The 18,751-nt window shown below is 45.7% G+C and overlaps 1 protein-coding gene across 1 annotated transcript in view; it reads left to right on the top strand.

The window, feature by feature from the left end:
• CTDP1 (CTD phosphatase subunit 1) overlaps positions 1-18,751 on the top strand; it is a 105,037-nt gene that overhangs the window by 9,514 nt on the left and 76,772 nt on the right. Inside the window, exons 2-5 of the mRNA XM_066579458.1 lie at positions 10,336-10,419; positions 11,551-11,644; positions 15,871-15,999; positions 17,516-17,666. Of these exons, the coding sequence (XP_066435555.1) occupies positions 10,336-10,419; positions 11,551-11,644; positions 15,871-15,999; positions 17,516-17,666 (458 nt within the window). The remainder of the gene's footprint in view (positions 1-10,335; positions 10,420-11,550; positions 11,645-15,870; positions 16,000-17,515; positions 17,667-18,751) is intronic.

The raw sequence follows: 18,751 nt of genomic DNA, 5'->3' as shown, positions 1-18,751 counted from the left end.
TGATCAATGAGTGGAACAGGTTACCACTGGAGGTGGTGAGTTCTCCTTCAATGGAAGTCTTCAAACAAAGGCTGGACAGACATCTGTCCAGTGAATCCTACACTGAGCAGGGGGTTGGACCCAATGACCCTGGAGGTTCCTTCCAGTGCTGGTGCATCTTGTCTCCACCGGAACTATGCGTGGAGACAAGGGTTTGTGTTGGGTTGGGAAATGGGTTTGTTCTGGTGGACTTAGAGAATGCCCCAAGCTCCTGACTGAATGACGCTGGTCCCTTAACTTTCCATACCGCTCTTTCATTATGTCCCCTCCAGGCTGATGTCCGTGTGCGTGATGCTTCCTGCTCCACTGGCTGCTCCGCCGCTCTGTGTCCCTGGTGGGACAAGCATTTTCTCTCACATATAGTGTCATGGGCAGCTGCTCCCATGCGAGGGTGTCAGTGCCGACTCTGCTGCCAACAACGATGCTCAGAGCTGCGGTCTCTTTCCCCAACGCTGCTGGCACCGTGCCCTCCAATGCTGCCGGTCTGATCCGCATCCGCAGCATCCGGCTGTAGGTGCTGCTACTGCAGCATCCAGGTCACTCTGTCCTGCTGTGCCCGCTGATGCTACTGCTCGGCAAGCTAGTGAAGCCGCCCTCATAAGGAGCGCAACAGGTACTCCTTTAACCCTAACCCTCCGGCCAGAGCAAATCTCAGCCACAGCTATTCCTGTAACAGTAACCCTCCTGGTACGGCAAACCTCGCGCCCCCCACCCCCTGCTAATGCTGTCACCATAACCCTAACCCCCCAGCCAGCCAATCAGGAGCTTGGGGGCGTAGACAGGGCGGATACAGTCCATCACTATGTCTCCACCCATACTTCTGGTGGAGACAAGAAACACCAGTACCGTCCCTTCCAGCTCTACCATTGGCCGCCTGCAGACGAGTGGGTCGGATCTGGCAGCGAGAATTCTCGCTGCGGGACTTGACCCGAGAGCCTGCAGGGACGAGCGCGTACTCACCCGCGCCTGGCGGCCCCGGCTCTTTCATGTGCCGGCAGCCGGCGCATGCGCAGACCGGAGCCGGCGGCCGGGTGAGTGTGTGCCCCGCACAAAAATAGGACATGCCGCGGTTTGTTTGCCGCGCGAGATTTCGCGCGGCCAAACCGCGGCCGTCTGCATAGGAGTGCGTATTGTAATGCACTCCTATGCAAACTTTCAGTGGCGGGAAACCCCACGGCGGGATTTCCGCCCGTGTGCAGGCGGCCATTCTGGGATTAAACACTGAGGATAGGTCATCAATTTCAGAATTTTATTTACACAGAAAAATGAAGTATACAATGTGTAACAAATGTTGTTTGCGCCCATCTCAAGTTTTGGAAGAAAATGTATCTCGGTGCGGTCATCACTTTGATAAATTTGGCCCAGTTTGCGTTGATCAGTAAATTCACGCTTCCTGTAACATTATCGATAAATCTCGTGTTGTAGATTAAAAGGGGGTTTCATTGACTACTGAAAGTGAATGCAGAAGTGTATCTTCAGTGTATCTCTTTAATGTGTAATGAGCGCTGCGTATGAAGCTGCGGATGTGGCGGAGGCTCTTCCTGTCTTTCACATGATCCCTGTATTGTGCCAGAATTGCTGGTTTTAGACTCGATCAGCTCTGATGGTGACGGATATCACAAACCCTGCAGACCTAGCTTGTGTTTTGGGTTGCTTTAATGTGTAGAAAAAGTAGAAAAAACTTAAAGGGGTGTTCCTGTTAAATAAATGTTAATCAAAGTTTGCAACTTGGTTCTGCTTTGGACTTTGTGTCTGAAGCTCTATAAACCATCACCTTCTCCCGGCTCTTCAGAAGTGTTTACTCACCGGTTGCCCTGGATACGACCTGTAGGCATTCCAGCGCTGTGCTATGGTCAGGCCTGCTCAGTAGAAACTACCGGGGACATATTATTTTTTTCTATTTAGCGCTCAGGACTGGATTGCTAACCAATGGCACGGCAGCGCTTAGTGGGCTTATACATAGGAAGGAGGTACCGAGCGGGGAATGGTGATAAATGTAGTTCCATGCTGCATGTCGGCAACGCGGATACCCATTTCACCCTTAAAGGCCTATTTTGGGGTTATGTATTGTAAAAACTTTTTTTCTTTTTGGAGGGAAGAGAAATCACACCAATTCTGCCTTCTTTTTTCTGTTTACAGTGTCAATCATGCAGCATAAATGACATATTTTTTTTTTCTGCATATTAGTACGATGATACTAAAATTATTTTTTAGGTTTTTCCACTTTTGCAAAATCTTCATTATTTATTTTTTTAATTTTACGTAATTGCAAAGTTCCATCATTTTTTTTTATTTTTGCATGGGCGGGCTTGTTTTTTGCGCGACAACTGTAGTTTTTATTGATACAATTTCGGAACACACAACTTTTTTGCTCCCCTCTATTGTGTTTTTTTTGGGAGGCAAAAGAAGCAAAGCTAGCATTTTGCCTCCGTTTTTTTCTAAACCATCTTTGTCATGCAGGATAAATAGTGTTCAATTTGCTGTACAGATGGTTATGGATACAATGAGACTATTGAACAAATTGAACACACTTTTTTTTTTCTTTCATTTTGCCTCTCAAAAAAAAAGCAATAAAAGTGATCAAAAAAGTCCTATATACGCCAAAATGGTAAATATTGTAAAAACTACTGCTCGTTATGCAAAAAGCAAACCCTTAGGCCTCATGTCCACGGGGAAAATCAGGCCCGCTACGGATTCTCCATGGAGAATCCATAGCGGGTCCCTCCTGCCCCGCAGACATGAGGGCTGAAAATAAGATTAAACTTATCCACAGCGGACCGGGCAGGTCTTCTCTTCTTCACGGCCGGATCTTCTTTCCTCGGCCGGCGGATATACTCGGCACGCCTGCAGCGTGCCCCGCGCATGGTCCGGGCACATTCGCCGGGCCGAAGAAAGAAGATCCGGCCGTGAAGAAAAGACCTGCCCAGTCCACTGTGATTGTTATTCTTATTCTAGGTCTCCCGCGGATCCAGACGGCTTCCATAGAAGCCTGCGGGAGCTGTCCCCACGGGAGACCCGCACCTAAATGGAGCATGTCACGTTTTTTTTTTGTTTTTTTTTTTCATGCTCTATTTTTTTTTTAAATTCAATTTTATTGACCATCTGCCGGTATTTATCTACCCGCGGGTGGTCAATGCATCCCTATGGGATGCGGATCCGCATGCGGGTGGTCCACTGCGGATTTAAAATCCTATTTTGCCTGTGGACATGAGGCCTTAGGGCTTCTTCCCACGTTCCGCCGTGTAAATTTAACCTAATAGCTCAATGCTCACGGTGCGGAATTCCATTGCGGAATTCCACACCATGAAATCACCCGACCTCACCCGCCGCATGCTCTATTTGCCGCGGGTGTACGCGCGGACGGCTTCCATTGCAGTCAATGCAGAAGATAGCGTGAAACCGCTTCCCCGCCCATCGCCAGCCGCGTCATGTGAAGTAAGTATTGGGGTCTCTGGGGGGCGCAGTGATGGGCTCAGCCGCGGAATTCTGCGGCGGAGCCCGTCACGGCCGTGTGCAGCCGGCCTTAAAGAGCTCTGCCAATGGAAAAATAAAAAACGTATTGGACTTTGAATGTAGCAATTTACAAAAACAAATAACTTCCAAAAAAATGTTTTTTTATTGCAAAAAAGTGGAAAAACAAAAAAAAAAATGGCATCATAATCGTACTGACTCACGGAAATAATGTATTGTGTGATTTGTGCTGCATGATTAACGCTGTTTTTGTTTTTTTTAAACCCATTTAAATCAGTGGGGAAAATGGAAATGTTTGTTTTCCGCTTTGATTTAGTTTCTCTGCTCCAGAGCCGAACGGACGTGGAATTATAACTGAAAGCCCTCATGCAGGCGGGACTGTAGCCTTCCTTCATGTCTCTGTTGGTGGAGCAGTGCGAGGCCTTGATTTTACAGGGTGCGATGTGAGGGGAAAATAATGTTATGTGGCGGTGAGGTGATCAAAACCAGCGATCTTCGATTTTGCTGTTCGCACGGTGCGAGAGAACTGTTCCTCTATTTAGAATGGGGTGTTTTGAATTATCAACATATTGGGGCTTATTTACTATTCAAAATACAACAGTTTTTTGGTGCACATTATCTCTTACCTGCTTGCACCACGTTGATTGTGTGTGTGGTGTTGTGTTTTTTGGGGGTTATTTTGTTCTTTTTTTTTTTTTTAGATCTTTTTGAACAGTTTTTCTGACTTGTCTGTAAAAGGGACGGATTTGTGCTAAATTACCCAGAACTTTAGAACCGTTTTTTGGGGGGTAAATTAAGCCAACTAATAAATGCTCTAAACTTAAACTAGACAGTCTTAATATTGAATTGATCAGTGATCAATCTAACACTTTCTAAGACTTATCTATTCTAATGCCGCTCTACGCAGGCGGTTTTTACAGAGTTTGAAACGCCTCCATTGCTTTCAATTGGGCTTCTCAGACAAGCGCCTGAGCGTTAGACACGCCGCAATTGTCAAGCACTGCCTGCTCTATTTTAGTGTTTGAGTTGTTTTTAACACAATGATGGGGTGAATTTAAGGCTGGGTTCACACGGGGCGGATTTGCAGCGGAAATTCCGTGTGTAATTTCACTGCGGCAAGTCCGCCTGCGGCCTCTAATCCCGGGGGTTAGCCAGCCATGTGGTGGCGAATCCATTGCAGCAAAGCTGGCGCTGCGGTGTGGATTCCTGGACGCAGCATGTCAGTTCTTTTATTTATTTTTTTCTTCAGCTTCGACCGCACTTTCCTCTATCGGAGAGCTGGTCACAACAGAAAAGTATGCGGCGAATCCGCTGTAAAACTGCGCTTTTCAGGCGGAAATCCCGCCATGCGAGCACTGGCACAATAGCTTGTGTGGAGTGTCTGTGCACGTGGCCAGGGGGTTAATGAGCAGGATGATGGTGTCTGCCACACCGTTACATGTGCAGTGCAGCATCTTTACCATCTGTGATGCACAAGTAATAATCATCTTTATTTATATAGCGCCAGCATATTCCGCAGTGTATTGGCGCACCTGGCCACACAGGATACAGTTAGGCTTACTCCTCCACAGCGAGCTGGTTCAGCACCCGTCCCATCAGAGTTGGGTATAAAGTTGTTCTGCCTTCACATTGGGGGTGCAGTGATCTCTCTGGTGGAGTGCAGCATGTGTGCCGCCTCACATGCTGGAAGCCCTGAACAAAGCATCCATAATAACATTGGCCTGCAGAGCATTCGTGTGGCTACAGAATAGGGGAGGACAACTGTTTGCTAGCAGCTCGCTATACTCATCTGCTTGTGTTCCCATCTGTGTGGCTGCGGTCTCTGGAGAGATGCAGAAAGGGCCATTTTTGTTTTCCATGACTGCCTTTGAGAATAGGTAGTAAACAATTGCTTCTGCTGGCAGCTGAGCGCTGCCATGTGCCACTCCAGGGAGGAGGTTGTCTGGCACACGCCGCCTTGTACCGACCCAGGGTGCCAGACACAAGCCACATCCACTTAGGATTTGGGATTTGCTGAGTGATAAGTTTATTTAGTAGTATTTCAACATATTGGCTCACAGTGATTCTGAAATTGTAAGATTACTTATAGGAGCAAGAGTCTCTGAATCTTTAGAGGGGAAAAAAAAGACTGAGGCAGGGCTTCGGACTAAAAAAATAGTGTGCCTAGGAGCCGTCGGAGGTTAATCTGAAAAACTTGGTCACCAAATTTAAAAACGCATATAATTTAAGGGGTTGTAAAAGTAATAAATGATCCTGTACTCGCCTCTCCTGGCTCCCCACATGCCCAGTGCTCGCACCTCTGTACACCGCTCTGGGGCTGCTTACAGGCAAGACCTCACAGACTGCTCGCAGCCAATCGGATATCTGTGCTTGAAGAGTAAAGCCCCTTGTATACGGCCCGATTATCATGCTCATTGGATCGAGCAGTTTCCACTAGGATGGTTATAATACATGGAAGCAGTGAAAGTACGATCAGGGATAAAAAAAAAAATCCTCATTTGTCTGCGGCTGCATCGTTCTGTGTGAACAGGAAGCTTTTCATCTATGAACGACTGCCTGTTTATTGTGGAGGAGGGTGGCCGGAGTGATGTCCGCTCCGTTCACTGACCGATGATCCCCTCTGTAAGCACCGAGTGATTTTCGCTGTCGGGATGCTTTAGCGCCTGACAGTTGTCTCTTGTAGAAGGATCTTGAAGGGGGCTGTGTGGTTTTTACAAATGTATTTCAAGGCTGGCCAGGTGAGAAAATAAGAAAGACCGTATATTTACCCGTCTTCGGTCCCCAAGGAAACAGCAAAGCCGTCCGTGGACAGCTAATAGCAGTCGGGTGACAGCTGCAGCGCCACCATCCAAACTTTTGGCATCATCACTTACATCCTGCGCACCATAATGCCAGGGGTTCGCTGCAGCCCTCTGATTGGCCACAGCAGTCACTTGACTTCGTCCATCCATAGATTGGGACGAGACAGTAGAAGTAGCTGAGCTGAAGGCAGGTGAATATACTGTCTTTTTTTTTTTTTTCTTACCTGCCTAATCTTTAATTTTTTTTTTGTTTGCTTTGTTAAAATCAAACAACTCCTTTTGAGGTCTGTAATTGGCTGGAGCAGCCTGTAAACATGACCCCATAGGGGAGACCGGAGTACAGTGCTAGATATGTGGGGACCTGGCAGAGGCGAGTGTGGGGTCATTTATAACAATCCCATCCCCCAGTGTCCCCACCCCCAAAGAGATAATCAATTACCTGCAAGAGGTTCCCTTTCCTCCCATTGACTGGAGCCGGGCACCCATCCCCTGCTCACCTCACCGCTAGAAATAAAGCAAACGAGCCTAACTGCAGCTTACACCGCACTACAATCTTGTATCCTGGCAGGGGCGAGCTGACAGCGCTGCTGCACACTGGAGGAGCCGGCACAAGTGTCAGGTGCTCTGTCTCACGTGGAGGCTGCATGTGCGTTTTGCGAGGGGCAATAAGCAGGGCTGCTAGTGGATTCTTCCTCTATGGCACCCTACAGAGAGCTGCGGCGGTAGGGCCGGTTGTAGATGGTGATGGGATTGAAAAATTCTGCTGCTGTCTGTAAATTCTCGGTTGCATTGGTGACCATTTTGGTCCCATTAGAAGCTCTTTAAGGGAACATAATATGTGCATTGGTGAAATGGTTAAAGGGCCACTCCACTCCAGCAGAGACACTTTTTTTTAGTCCCTCCCTCACCTGATTGCCTTTCGCAGTCTGGAGGTTTTCTTTCTGTATTCCAGACACTTTAATGCAGTGTAGCGCCTGTCTGATGCTCATCGGGCACCACCTCGATGGTTAGATTTTAAGATTTTACTTTCACATTAATCCCAATGATGCATCAGCATAGCATTGGCTAGACGCTTTACCATTTCTGCCTGCTGAGGGCACAGTTTAATTATTGGTACTTTTTATATTCACCTAAATAAGCTAAAGACCATAATTATCCAGTCAGGATGATAAGCTGTGATCTCCTCCATTATAATTGTGTGACTGGAGCTGCTGTGAGATCATCATCAGTGTTTGTGATACGAGTGCTTGTATCACCCTCCAGGCCGTTTCTGTAGAAAGACTGAGAAATTGACTAGTATCATACAGCATAACCCCAAGTAAGGCCTCATGCTGACGGCTGGGTCGGATTCTGCAGAGGAATCAGACCCGGCGCCCCCCCAAAGACCCTGTACTCAACTGTCTAGATCTGCCGCGAATGTCCTGTCCGGCGTGCATGCGCAGTGCCACGCTGGGCTGTGACACAGATTTCTGCGATACTTCCGCAGTGCTCACTGCTTCCATTGACTGCATTGTAAGGACGACTTCCATTGACTGCATTGTAAGGACGACTTCCATTGACTGCATTGGAAGCCGTCCGTGAGTTTTTACGCACAGGATAGAACATGCTGTAATCCCCCCCCCCCCCCCCCCCCCCCGCGAGCGGAAAAATCACAGTTGATTTCCGCTCGTGGGCAGGGGAGAATCATTTAACACAGCATGTCTATGGACAGACATTGCTGCGGAATTCGTGGCGGGCATCTGACCGTGAATTTTGGTGTGTGATATTGCTGTTACTTCTAGGCAGCAAGCCTGCTGTCTTAAGGTAATATTTGATTCATATCTTTCCTTTACTCCCCATCAGTTGCTTGCAAATTGTGTCCCATCTGCACCCTAACCTCTCCAGAATCCGCTCTTCTCTTATTGTGGAAACTGCAAAAACTCTTATTGTTTCCCTGATCCGTTCTGGTCTTGACTACTGTAGCACACAGCTCATCAATCTTCCCTTCACTGAACTCTCCAGTCCTGAAAGCAGTAGCCAGGCTTGTCTTTCTGTCCATCTGATGCTTCCACCCAGTTACTGCACTGGTTCTCCATCCACTAGAGAATATGGTTTAGCCTTATCCCTCTCCTCCATAAAGCTCTCCCCAGTGCTGCATTGCCTCTTCTTTCCTCCTCCATGTCTGTCTACCACTTTACCTGTGCGAGAGCACTCTACTGATCTCTGACTCACATTCTCACATCCAAACCTCTAACTCCCGCCTTTTATTGTCTGTTTTCTCAAACTGCACTGGTTCTCTGGATTGCGCTAACCCAGACAGATTAGTTGCTAATAGTGTCCTAAAAAGCCAACATTCTGGAGGTTTATCATATTCTCTAATCTACATTCTTTTCCTTTTCTACATGCTTCCTTCAGTAAACTCACACCCAATATACTCAGAGGCACTTTTTTAAAGCGCTTCATAACTGTGCAAATGAAGTAAAAATTGCTGGACCATTGTACCTCTTGTTTCTTTTGGCCTCCTTCACACGAGCGAGAAAGTCGCGCGATTTTTGTTGCATTGCTACAAATCGCATGTATGAGAAGCCCTTGCTTTCTTATGGGTTAATTCACATTGACAATGTTTTGTAGCACTGGACAACCCGACACAAAAACCTCGTGGGTCTGGCAAAATGCCCGCGACTCGTGAGGTTTTGTAGCCCATGTTTCCCTATAGAACCTTTCTCTCTGTTGCATCGCATTGCACGAAAAAGCGGTTTTTGTGCAATGCAACTTTGACAGTAGCAAATGCTACTGTCAAAGCTATAATCTAAACCCTAACTGCTGGGGGGAAAAAAGTACACATACATCACCTTAGACGGGCTGTCAGCATGGCCGCATCTTCTCCCTGGTCCCTGGCATTGATCATCATTTTCTCTTCTGGCGAGGGGATTCTAAAAACCCCGCCTCCCTAAAGCCCTGGCTGTGATTGGCTGATGCTTAGCCAATCACAGCCAGTGCTCAAAGAATGGCTGTGATTGAACCAATCACAGCTATTCATCGAGCGCTGGCTGTGATTTGGCTAAGCGTCAGACAGTCACAGCCAGCGCTTCCAGGAGGCGGGGATTTTTCAATCCCCAGCCAGAAGATGGGGAAAAGAAAAGGTGCCGGGACCCGGGGAGAAGCTGTGGCGGCGTCCCCCCCCCCCCCCGAAAATTTTCGCATGTAATGCTACAAAGTTGTGGTATTGCTGCGAGAAGACGTGGCGATTTCACACGGACCAGAGATGCGATATCGCTGAGATTTCCTCGCGGTGATGCTGTGTTGCCCGTGTCAAGGAGGCCTTATAGAGTGTAAGCTCGCTCACCCCTTTTCAATGTGTGTATTAGTTAGCTGCTGTGTTTGTCCACTAACCTCCGCTTTGTGAAGTGCTGCAGAGTACGTTGGTGCTATGCATAGATTACTACTATTTAAATGGAGCCAAAAAGTGGTTCCTTGCAATGTTTCTAGGGAGTATATCTGCATAATATGGTGGCGCATGGGGGTGCCTAAGATTGTTGCCTGTAGCCACAGGGACACCGTGCCTCCGTACAGGCGGCGTACACATGGCTCTGGTGTATGTAGGAGGCGTTAGTCTCAGTGGTTTCTCATATCTACAATGTACGTCACCGGCACAACCACCTGCAACTACAAGAAGAAGTCATCTCCTAGGGACGGGGCCTTTTTGAAGAAGAGGAGAAAAAGTGCTTTGGAATACATAAAACAGACGCCATTTATGTGAACAGCCTAAAGGGGAATCCCCGCGGCCAAATGTGTATTTGCTGCGTATGTTGTCCCCATAGCCTATATTGGCGTGTACGCGCCAAAATAGGATGCGCTGCATTTACTTTTTAATGCGCAGAATAAAATGAAAGTTAGCGTCCCATCAGAAACCAATGGGCTATTCGCATCGAGTAATACGTGGGACACGTACGCCTGTGTGAGTGAGCCTGAAGTCTACATTGTGGTGTTTACATTTTCAGTGTGACTTGCTACAAATGTCATTTTTTTCTGCTCTTACACACAGGGGTGTTCTGGTGAGGCTATCCAGTTGTAACCATCCAGTGGTTATGAAGGGCTTGTGCGCAGAATGCGGCCAAGACTTGACACAGTAAGTCAAACTTTATGCAGCAGAACTAAACGAAAATGTACAAATACAGCCGAATGCTGATTATTAAAAGGATCCTGCGGGCAGCGTGTCGCAGAGCGAGACCAATGGTTTCATACATAGTTTTATGGCAAAAAGATTCAGTATATGGCAGGCTGCACACAAGCGGAATTTGCTGCGTGCCGCCCGCGTGTGACAGTCGCACGGCACGCAGCAAACGCTATGAAGTGCTTGCTGTGGGCCACCGATTGACATGCAGTATCTTGGCGTGTATGTGTGTGTAATTCGCGCAGAGATAGAACATGATGCGGTCTTTATTGCATGCATATCTTGCCCCATAAGCGTGATCGGCAGCATGGGAGCCTATGGCGGATCGGTACAGCGTATTCCGCACATGGAATAGTAACAATACGGTTGTTTGAAGGAGCCCTAACTGGTCATTTATTTTTATTTGTGGCGTTATGGGAGGTTTTCCTTAGTGATAGCTGACACTTGTACAGGGAAAGCTGTCAGCCATTCTGTAGCCTAAGCCCAGAGTAAGCTGAAGGGCTGGGGAACTAGTAGGGCAGCCTCGCCTGGCAGCTCTGTGGTGCGCACTGTCCAGGGTGCTTACCATAGGCTCCTGTAGAAGCCCGCACCACGGATGTATGACTGGGTTGCTCCACTTGACTAGCTAGAGACAGCCGGGTTACGTGATCTTTTTCAGGATGACAGCAGCGTGGTTTACACGTTGCTTGTCTGACCTCGGCCTTAGGTGGCATGCCCTTTTTAATAAGGTATGAACTAGAAATGCCATTATTAATATGGGCTGTTATGTTTACCAATAATGATCGTTAAAAATGTAAAACCGAGAAGGTGTTCCCAACTGGTATGATAGGTCAGAAGCCATTGTTAATCTATGGAACTAAAAACCTAAAATTGTAAGTTGACAGTATTTGTCTTTGGTCAGGGTTCATATTTCTCGTGTCTCCTACCAGGTTCTTAGCTTCTTTTAGGAGTTCTCTTCCCGAGACTTCTGAATGCAGAACCTGCCCAGCGCACCGATGTAGTTGATAAGTCTCTGATGAATAATGGGATGTGCAGAATGTCATTGTGATGTTTCTTTAATTGAATCGGTATCCTGCCTTTCTTCAGGCTACAAAGCAAGAATGGAAAGCAACAGGTGCCATTATCAACAGCCACTGTTTCTATGGTTCACAGTGTTCCAGAACTTATGGTCAGCTCAGAGGTAAGTAGTTCTGTCAATTCCGTATTCTGTTAACCCCTTCCAAACATCTGCCATATGTATACACTCGGGGAATTGCTCTCCAAGCTCCACTGAGCATTTACAGCACAAGCTCAGGTGCTGAGCTAGTATTCCAGCTGCATAATTCAGTTGACACCGCTGAAACAGCCAGATCGGAGATGGCTCCAATCTCAACCGTTTAACCCCTTAGATGCTGCAGTCATTAGTGACCACCACATCTAAGTGCCTGGATAGATAGAGGGGGTTCCTTTTATCATCCTAACAACCCCATCTTTCTCACAATGCGGGTTGCTAATGGGTTGTTCACTCACTGGAAAAAGTTCTGAATTCTGACTAACAGCTCATTGATAAGTCAGATTACATACTGCCCATAGAAATCATTGGAGAGTAGGGGGTAGGAGCTGAGCCAGAGAGAAGCAGAGATGCACACGCACAGACAAGCTGCTGCAGCTAATAGTGAGTGTTTTAGTGTGGGTCTCACACTACTGGATTCACTTCTACACTGCTCAGTACTTCTCTAGAATGTCTTCCATGCTGCTGCTTTTCTTTATATGACCGATGCAGATAGTGGAGCAGGATCTCCCTATCTTTTATGTGTGTTCAGTGTCCTATAATGGGCAGAACTCGTTTTTATGATTATGCTTTATTATGTCGAAAAATCTAAAAAGAATAGTCATGTAATTGATATCGAAGCGTCCATAATAAGCTGAACTATAAAACTCTAACTTTTATTTATTCTGCACAGGCGGGATATTCATGTAACTAAGCATGTGGATCTTTCTCCACTTTGTGGGGTTAGTGAAATGCTGTAAGGAAACTGATGCTGAAACTGATCCCATAGTTTTCTGTATTCATGGATCCAGCACAGCAGTTATGATGCCCAATGTGTTCCTGCGCCGGATAGAAGTAGTGTTGCATGCAGAGTTTTTCTTTCCAGCTAGGAACATGGGACTGCAGCAGAAAGTACACCACATCCAATGTATATGAACCCAGCTTAAAGGTTAATTTATACATGTCGGGCAAACGATGCCCAACATTCGTCTGTGTTTCCGCGCTCCCGTGCTCCTGCATCGGAGCTAGCAGAGCAGGCTGGTTCACAGAGTGGCCAGCAGGGCGGTGGGGCAGTGCAGGAGATTTCTCTCCTCTCTCTCCCCCGTCCCCCTCCATTGAGATAGCATAGCGGTTGTTCGCTACTGAATTGCGGCTGTTTTAACTACACGATGAGCGATCAGCTTCATCGCTGATCTTTTATGCTGCATAAACAATTAGCTTCATCGCTCATCGTTCAGTTTAAACAGCGGCCGATCAGTAGTGAACGGCCACTGTGTTATCTCAATGCAGAGGGGCGGGGGAGTGAGAGGAGAGAAATCTGCCTCGATTGTCCACTCTCGTATAAAAATCAGGGCATGCTGCGATTTTCCACTATGAACCTATCCATAATGATGGGTTATTCACCGAAAATCGCGGTGACTTTAGTATTCTCTCATGTTGGAAAAACGTAACGCCCATGGACAGGTAGCCTAAGAAATGAAAGCTGTGCTGTCATTGGCAGCTGTGTGCAACAAAGACAGTTGTTTTTTTTTTTTTTTTTTTTTCTTAATGTAGTATCCTAAATCTACCCCATATAGTCTTAGGATGGGTGAAGGTCCCAATAGTCAGACCCTCACTGAGGCGCATCACATTCATGTGTCATGCACTTGGCAGAATATAATGCATCCAAGCATCTGCACATACTATGTACACAGTGTACGTTGCAGGTATACGCTGGGGGGGGGGGGGGGGGTCCTAACGAATGCTACTACATACCGGTACGTTAATGTTTATAGTTTATTTATTTTTGATTTTCTTCCTACATTCTAAGCGCAATAAAGGCTCATGCCCACAAGCGTTGTGGGATACGCCCACAGATTTAGGCCGCGGAAGTACTGCGTTTAAAAACTCGATAGTGCCTGCAGATGATCGTGGATTTCCGGGGTCTCCATTAACATTGTTTTTTGGCAGCACGATTTGTATATTGTAATGGCACCATTTAATGTATCCAAAAACTAGGTGGAGTGAAATGTGGGGGGAAAAAAGTAATTGCGCCATTTGTAGAAAAGTTTTTGTTTTTACAGTGTTTACGCTGCAGTTAAAATGACATGATTAGGACCAATTTTTAGTTTGTATAAAAAAACAAACATATTAAATAAATTATATATATTTCATAATTTGTTTTTGTTGCCAAAATAATTTTCACACCCATAACGAATGCGGTTTCCTCTGAAATCGGTGGCAGATATGCAGCTGATTTTGACTGTTTTGGATGCAGAAATGCTGCTACAGGAGTTTATTCAGGGTTACAAAAAAAGGGTGAGGCTAGAAACTGCCTCACTGTCTGTACTGTGGGCTTGGTCCTGTGCTTCAGCTCTATTCATTTGAATGGGGATGAGATGCAACACCTGCCACAGCTCACGGATGGGCACGGTTTTTGGAAGCGCAACTTTTTTTTTTTTTCAAATAATCCTGAACAAAGTTTTTCGGCTAATCTATTTTTGAAATGTGCAGGGATCATGTATGTTGGGCACTACTAGCATGCAAATGTGTGTATGTTGCTCATTTGCCAATGGTCTAAAGCCATATACGACAATATAGGTCAATGTTGGCTTCTGTTGTATAAAATGAGTTATCCAGTTTTTGAACTATAAAAAAAATATGAAAAAAAATAAAAATGGATATAAAGGTTGTAAAACATTGAGAAGCACTACTTATCTGTTCCTTCCTCCAGTGCTTCAGCTCCTGTTCTTTTTTTAGAAATGGCTACCACCTGACCGCTGCAGCTAATCAGTGGGCGCAGCAGTCACATACTGTGCTTCTGGCGGCATGGTCCCCAACATCTGAGCAGTGATGCTGGCAGTACAGTATGTGATTGCTGTGGCCACTGACTGCAGCAGTCAGATAGGAGCACTATGGGAGCTGCAGCAGCGGTCGCCGAAGAGCAGGTGAGTAGTGCTGCCTATTTAAAAAAATGGCCGTAGATGTTGTAAGAGTTGGCTGATGCCTTTAAATGTGGAAACAAGGCTGGTTTCACACAAATGACAAAATCGCACGTTTTTAACACAGTGCAACAGTGCTACAAATCGCATGCATGCTTTCCAATGGGTGGTTTCACATTAACAATGTTTTTTGTACGCTGCTACATTGCGAGAAAAAACAATCGCAGCATGCTCTATTACAGCCGCGATTTGCAATGTTTTTTTTACCCATGTTTCCCTATGGAGCCTTTTTTTTGTGTTGCATCACACAAAAATACGTTTTCCATGTGGTGCAATGTAACTTTTACAGTAGGAAGTCCTTCTGTTTGAGCCCTAAAATAAGCCTTATCTTCATAAAAAACAAACCAAAAAACCACAATATATCATCTAGCAGGCGCTTTCTACTCCACTACACTACTCCTCTGCAGCTCCAGCACACTTTCTTGTAGTTTTCAGACAGCGCTTCCTAGTTTGGAGTTTCAAAAACTCTACCTCCAGGAAGCGCTGGGTCTGACTGGCTGAGCCGCAGCTCTCGAGAACCAATAACCGCAGCGCCCAATGAACCAATCACTGCGATTCAATGCGATGGCTGTGATTGGTTCGAGCATCATGGATGAGCCAATTACGCAGCGCTCGATGATTCAATCAGAGCCAGCGCTTCTAGGAGGCGGGGTTTTTGAAACTCCAAACCAGGAAGTGCTGTCTGAAAACTACAAGCAGTGTGCTGGAGCTGCAGAGGAGTGTATTGTTTTTGGTTTTTTTTCATGCAGATGGGGCTTACATTTCAAACCACCCCCCACCCCGAAAATCCCAGCAAGAGAGTGCTACAAAGTTGCGATATCGTTGCGAGAAAAAGCAGAGAAATCGAACAGAACACAGATGTGATATCGCTGCGATTTTTCTCGCGGTGATATCCCTGTCGCCTGCGTGAAAGAAGCCCTGTGGCCCTGTAAAATAGGAAACTTGTAGCCAGGCAATTTAGTTTCGCTCATCTGTTTGTAAGCAGTTTGAGTACTTGCATGAACTCTGTAAAGTTACACACTTGTCTCCTACTTGTCACCAATATTCTAGTTTTGCACACTACAGTTTGTCTCTTGAGGTCTGTGTATTGTAGTTTTGGCGCTTTGTTTTTTTGTTTTTTTTTTATTCTGTGACATAAATGGTGTTTTATAAAACGTGTTCTCCATTTTCTTCTAGCATGCCGAACAGCTGGGACGTGAGGACCAACATAGATTGCATCGAAACAAGAAGCTTGTGCTCATGGTTGACTTAGATCAGACGTTAATCCATACTACAGAACAGCACTGCCAGCATATGTCTAGAAAGGTATGCTTGTTGTTTGCAGCTCATACTTGGGGGCCGGGGGGGGGGGAGGAGAGGGAATCTCCTTGAAAGGTTTCTGGTTTTCTTACTTAAATTGCCATTCACTTAAGTTTTGAGATTGCTGGCCTTCCCATGGGGATGAGATTTTTCACAAATCTCATCCACACGGCTGGCTAATCCCGTGATTAACGGCCGCATGCGGATTTGCCGCAGCGAAATTCCGGACGGAGTTTCTGCGGCAAATTCATCCTGCGTGAACCCACCCTTAGAGGGGGCAACTTATATACAGGTGTACAGGATGGGATGTAAAGTCAGATCAGCCAGTCTCCCAGGTCCCACACACGTGATGCCTAAAGGAGTGCAGCGGATCCAAGAAAAGATTTCACACCCAGAAAACCGATATCCCCTTAAGGGTGTGCATCTCCAGGAGTATTGGGTGCGCTAGAAATGAGACAGAAAGGTCCACTAAGAAGCATGCACAGCCAGATGTCTAGAGTTCTCCATTAGTAAGGTTAAGTACATTTATAGAGGGAGCTCCGTTATGGATTTAGAGCGCAATCAGAAGTACGATTTATCAACGAAAACGTCAGGTTGGGTACAAAGATCGACTGAAAAGTCAGTTTGATAATAAATATGATCAGGTTCAGTTTGGTTCGGTTCAAAGCACGACTGAAAAGTCAGAGCTTAAAAAGCAAATGCGCAATAAAAAATAGGTTTTGGTTAAGTTCAACGTGTTTCATCAGGAGGGCCCCGATTTATCAGGAACCCAATGGATATAGAAGGAAATCGTACAACCTGTATACAAAAAAATTAAAAAATTTGTATACAGTGTTTGTGGCAAATGCATGGAACGATGTAGGCAATATGCTGTTTGGCTAAATAGTTTGCATATAAACCCTGAATTTATCCTACCGCGTTTACCTGAAAAGAAAGACTGTCTTTGTATTATTTTTTGCCCCAAAAGAGGCACAGTGTCTTATTTTTGAGGGGTGTCTTAATACTAACCTCGCAGGCGGCGTCCCAGTCCCTCTCTGTGCTCCCCAGGTGTCTGCATTCTTCCTTGTCATTCTCAGCGCTGAAAGAGCATTCTCTTCCTGATAACGTGGGTTGAATACCTCCAGCTGATGCTTGATGAGCCAATCACAGCCATTCAATGTCATTCATTGAATGGCTGTGATTGGCTCATCAAGTGTTGGCTGCAATTGGCCGCCGTCCTGAGCCAAATCGTAACATTCTCTTGCTGGAGGCGGGGTATTCAACCCACATTACCAGGAAGAGAATGCTCTTTCAGTGCTAAGGGCGACAAGGAAGAATGCCGACATGCCTGGAGAGCACAGAGAGGGACTGGGATGCCGCCGTAGCTGGGGCTTATTTTCAGGGAAGGGGAGGCTTCTATTTCAAGCCCCCTCTCCCTAAAATCAGTGTAGATCTAATTATCAGGGAAACATGGTAGCAGTCTAGATAAGTTGCTTCATATTTATTGGATTGTGGGTATCTTCATTTTTTTTTTTTTTTGCAGGGCATTTTCCACTTCCAGTTAGGCAGAGGGGAGCCGATGTTGCACACTCGTTTGCGCCCACATTGTAAAGAATTCTTAGAAAAAATTGCCAAACTTTATGAACTGCATGTTTTCACCTTTGGAAGCAGACTTTACGCACATACTATTGCCGGTCAGTATAATTTTGATGAAAGTTTGATTGTTGGATGTGCAGTTTTGCATTCAATCATCCCTTGTGTCTAATAAACTGCAAGAAATGAAATACATGGCACATTATAGGGCAGTGTGTAATGAGGAAGATGAAAGTCTATGATGAAAAGCCAAATGAATGCTTACCCTTTATAACTTTTGCAAATACAGGTTTGCTCCAGTAACGCAGTTGCGGAATCCATGCGTGAGATCTGCAAATCAAGCCGCCCATGGGGAAGCATTGGGCGTCTGCACTTAATTTAACACCTGTGGATTTGTTTTTATTTGATTCGCGTATGCCATGGCCGGATAATAATTCTCAGTATGCTCCATTTTACCACGGATCACGCACAGATGTCCTCTATTCATCTCTATGGGAGCTTATGATCCGCAGTGCATCTGCAAATACATTTGCAAATTCACTGTGGATTTGAAGGTTAAAATCTATTAGGATTGTGGCGAAAAGGCTGGAAGATGGGGGTTGCGGATTTTTTCCGCATGGATGATCCGCAGTGCCTCCATATGGGAAAAATCGCCATCTCACGCAAGCAATAAAAAGATCAATTTAATGATGGCTCACAGTGCATCATGTCCGCATGAAAAATCCGAGTGTGCCATGAACATTGAGGCCTTAAGTATATTCTGCCGTACTACAAATTCCATTTGTGATTGCCCAAGTGTCCTTCATCCAGACAGCGTGATCAATACCCTTTAATCTTCACTTTCTTATGTGCTTTACCTATTCAGACCATTAGTCGACTCTGTGTTCACTTGCATCTGGATCAGAGAGTTTTTTGACTCTTCAATTTCAATGATTTCTAGAAATGAACTTTTAGTAAAAGAAACCAAATAATCTTGTAGATATACCTTTTATTTGCTAACAAAAAATATTACAGCAAGCTTTCAAGACTACTTGGGCCTTTTCAACAGGGATGATATAACAAAGTAGTTGATTGCATGGGTGATTAATTGACATTCCAAAACAACTAACTCTGAGCTTGGAGAGTAAATTCTTAAAGTGGTTTTATCATTCAAAAAAAAAAATTCTATTCTCGCCTATTCCTTCAC

Source organism: Eleutherodactylus coqui, chromosome 9 (genome assembly GCF_035609145.1).
Source record: "Eleutherodactylus coqui strain aEleCoq1 chromosome 9, aEleCoq1.hap1, whole genome shotgun sequence".
In the NCBI taxonomy this organism is placed as follows: Eukaryota; Metazoa; Chordata; class Amphibia; order Anura; family Eleutherodactylidae; genus Eleutherodactylus; species Eleutherodactylus coqui.
This window is presented reverse-complemented; position numbering and strand designations above follow the sequence as displayed.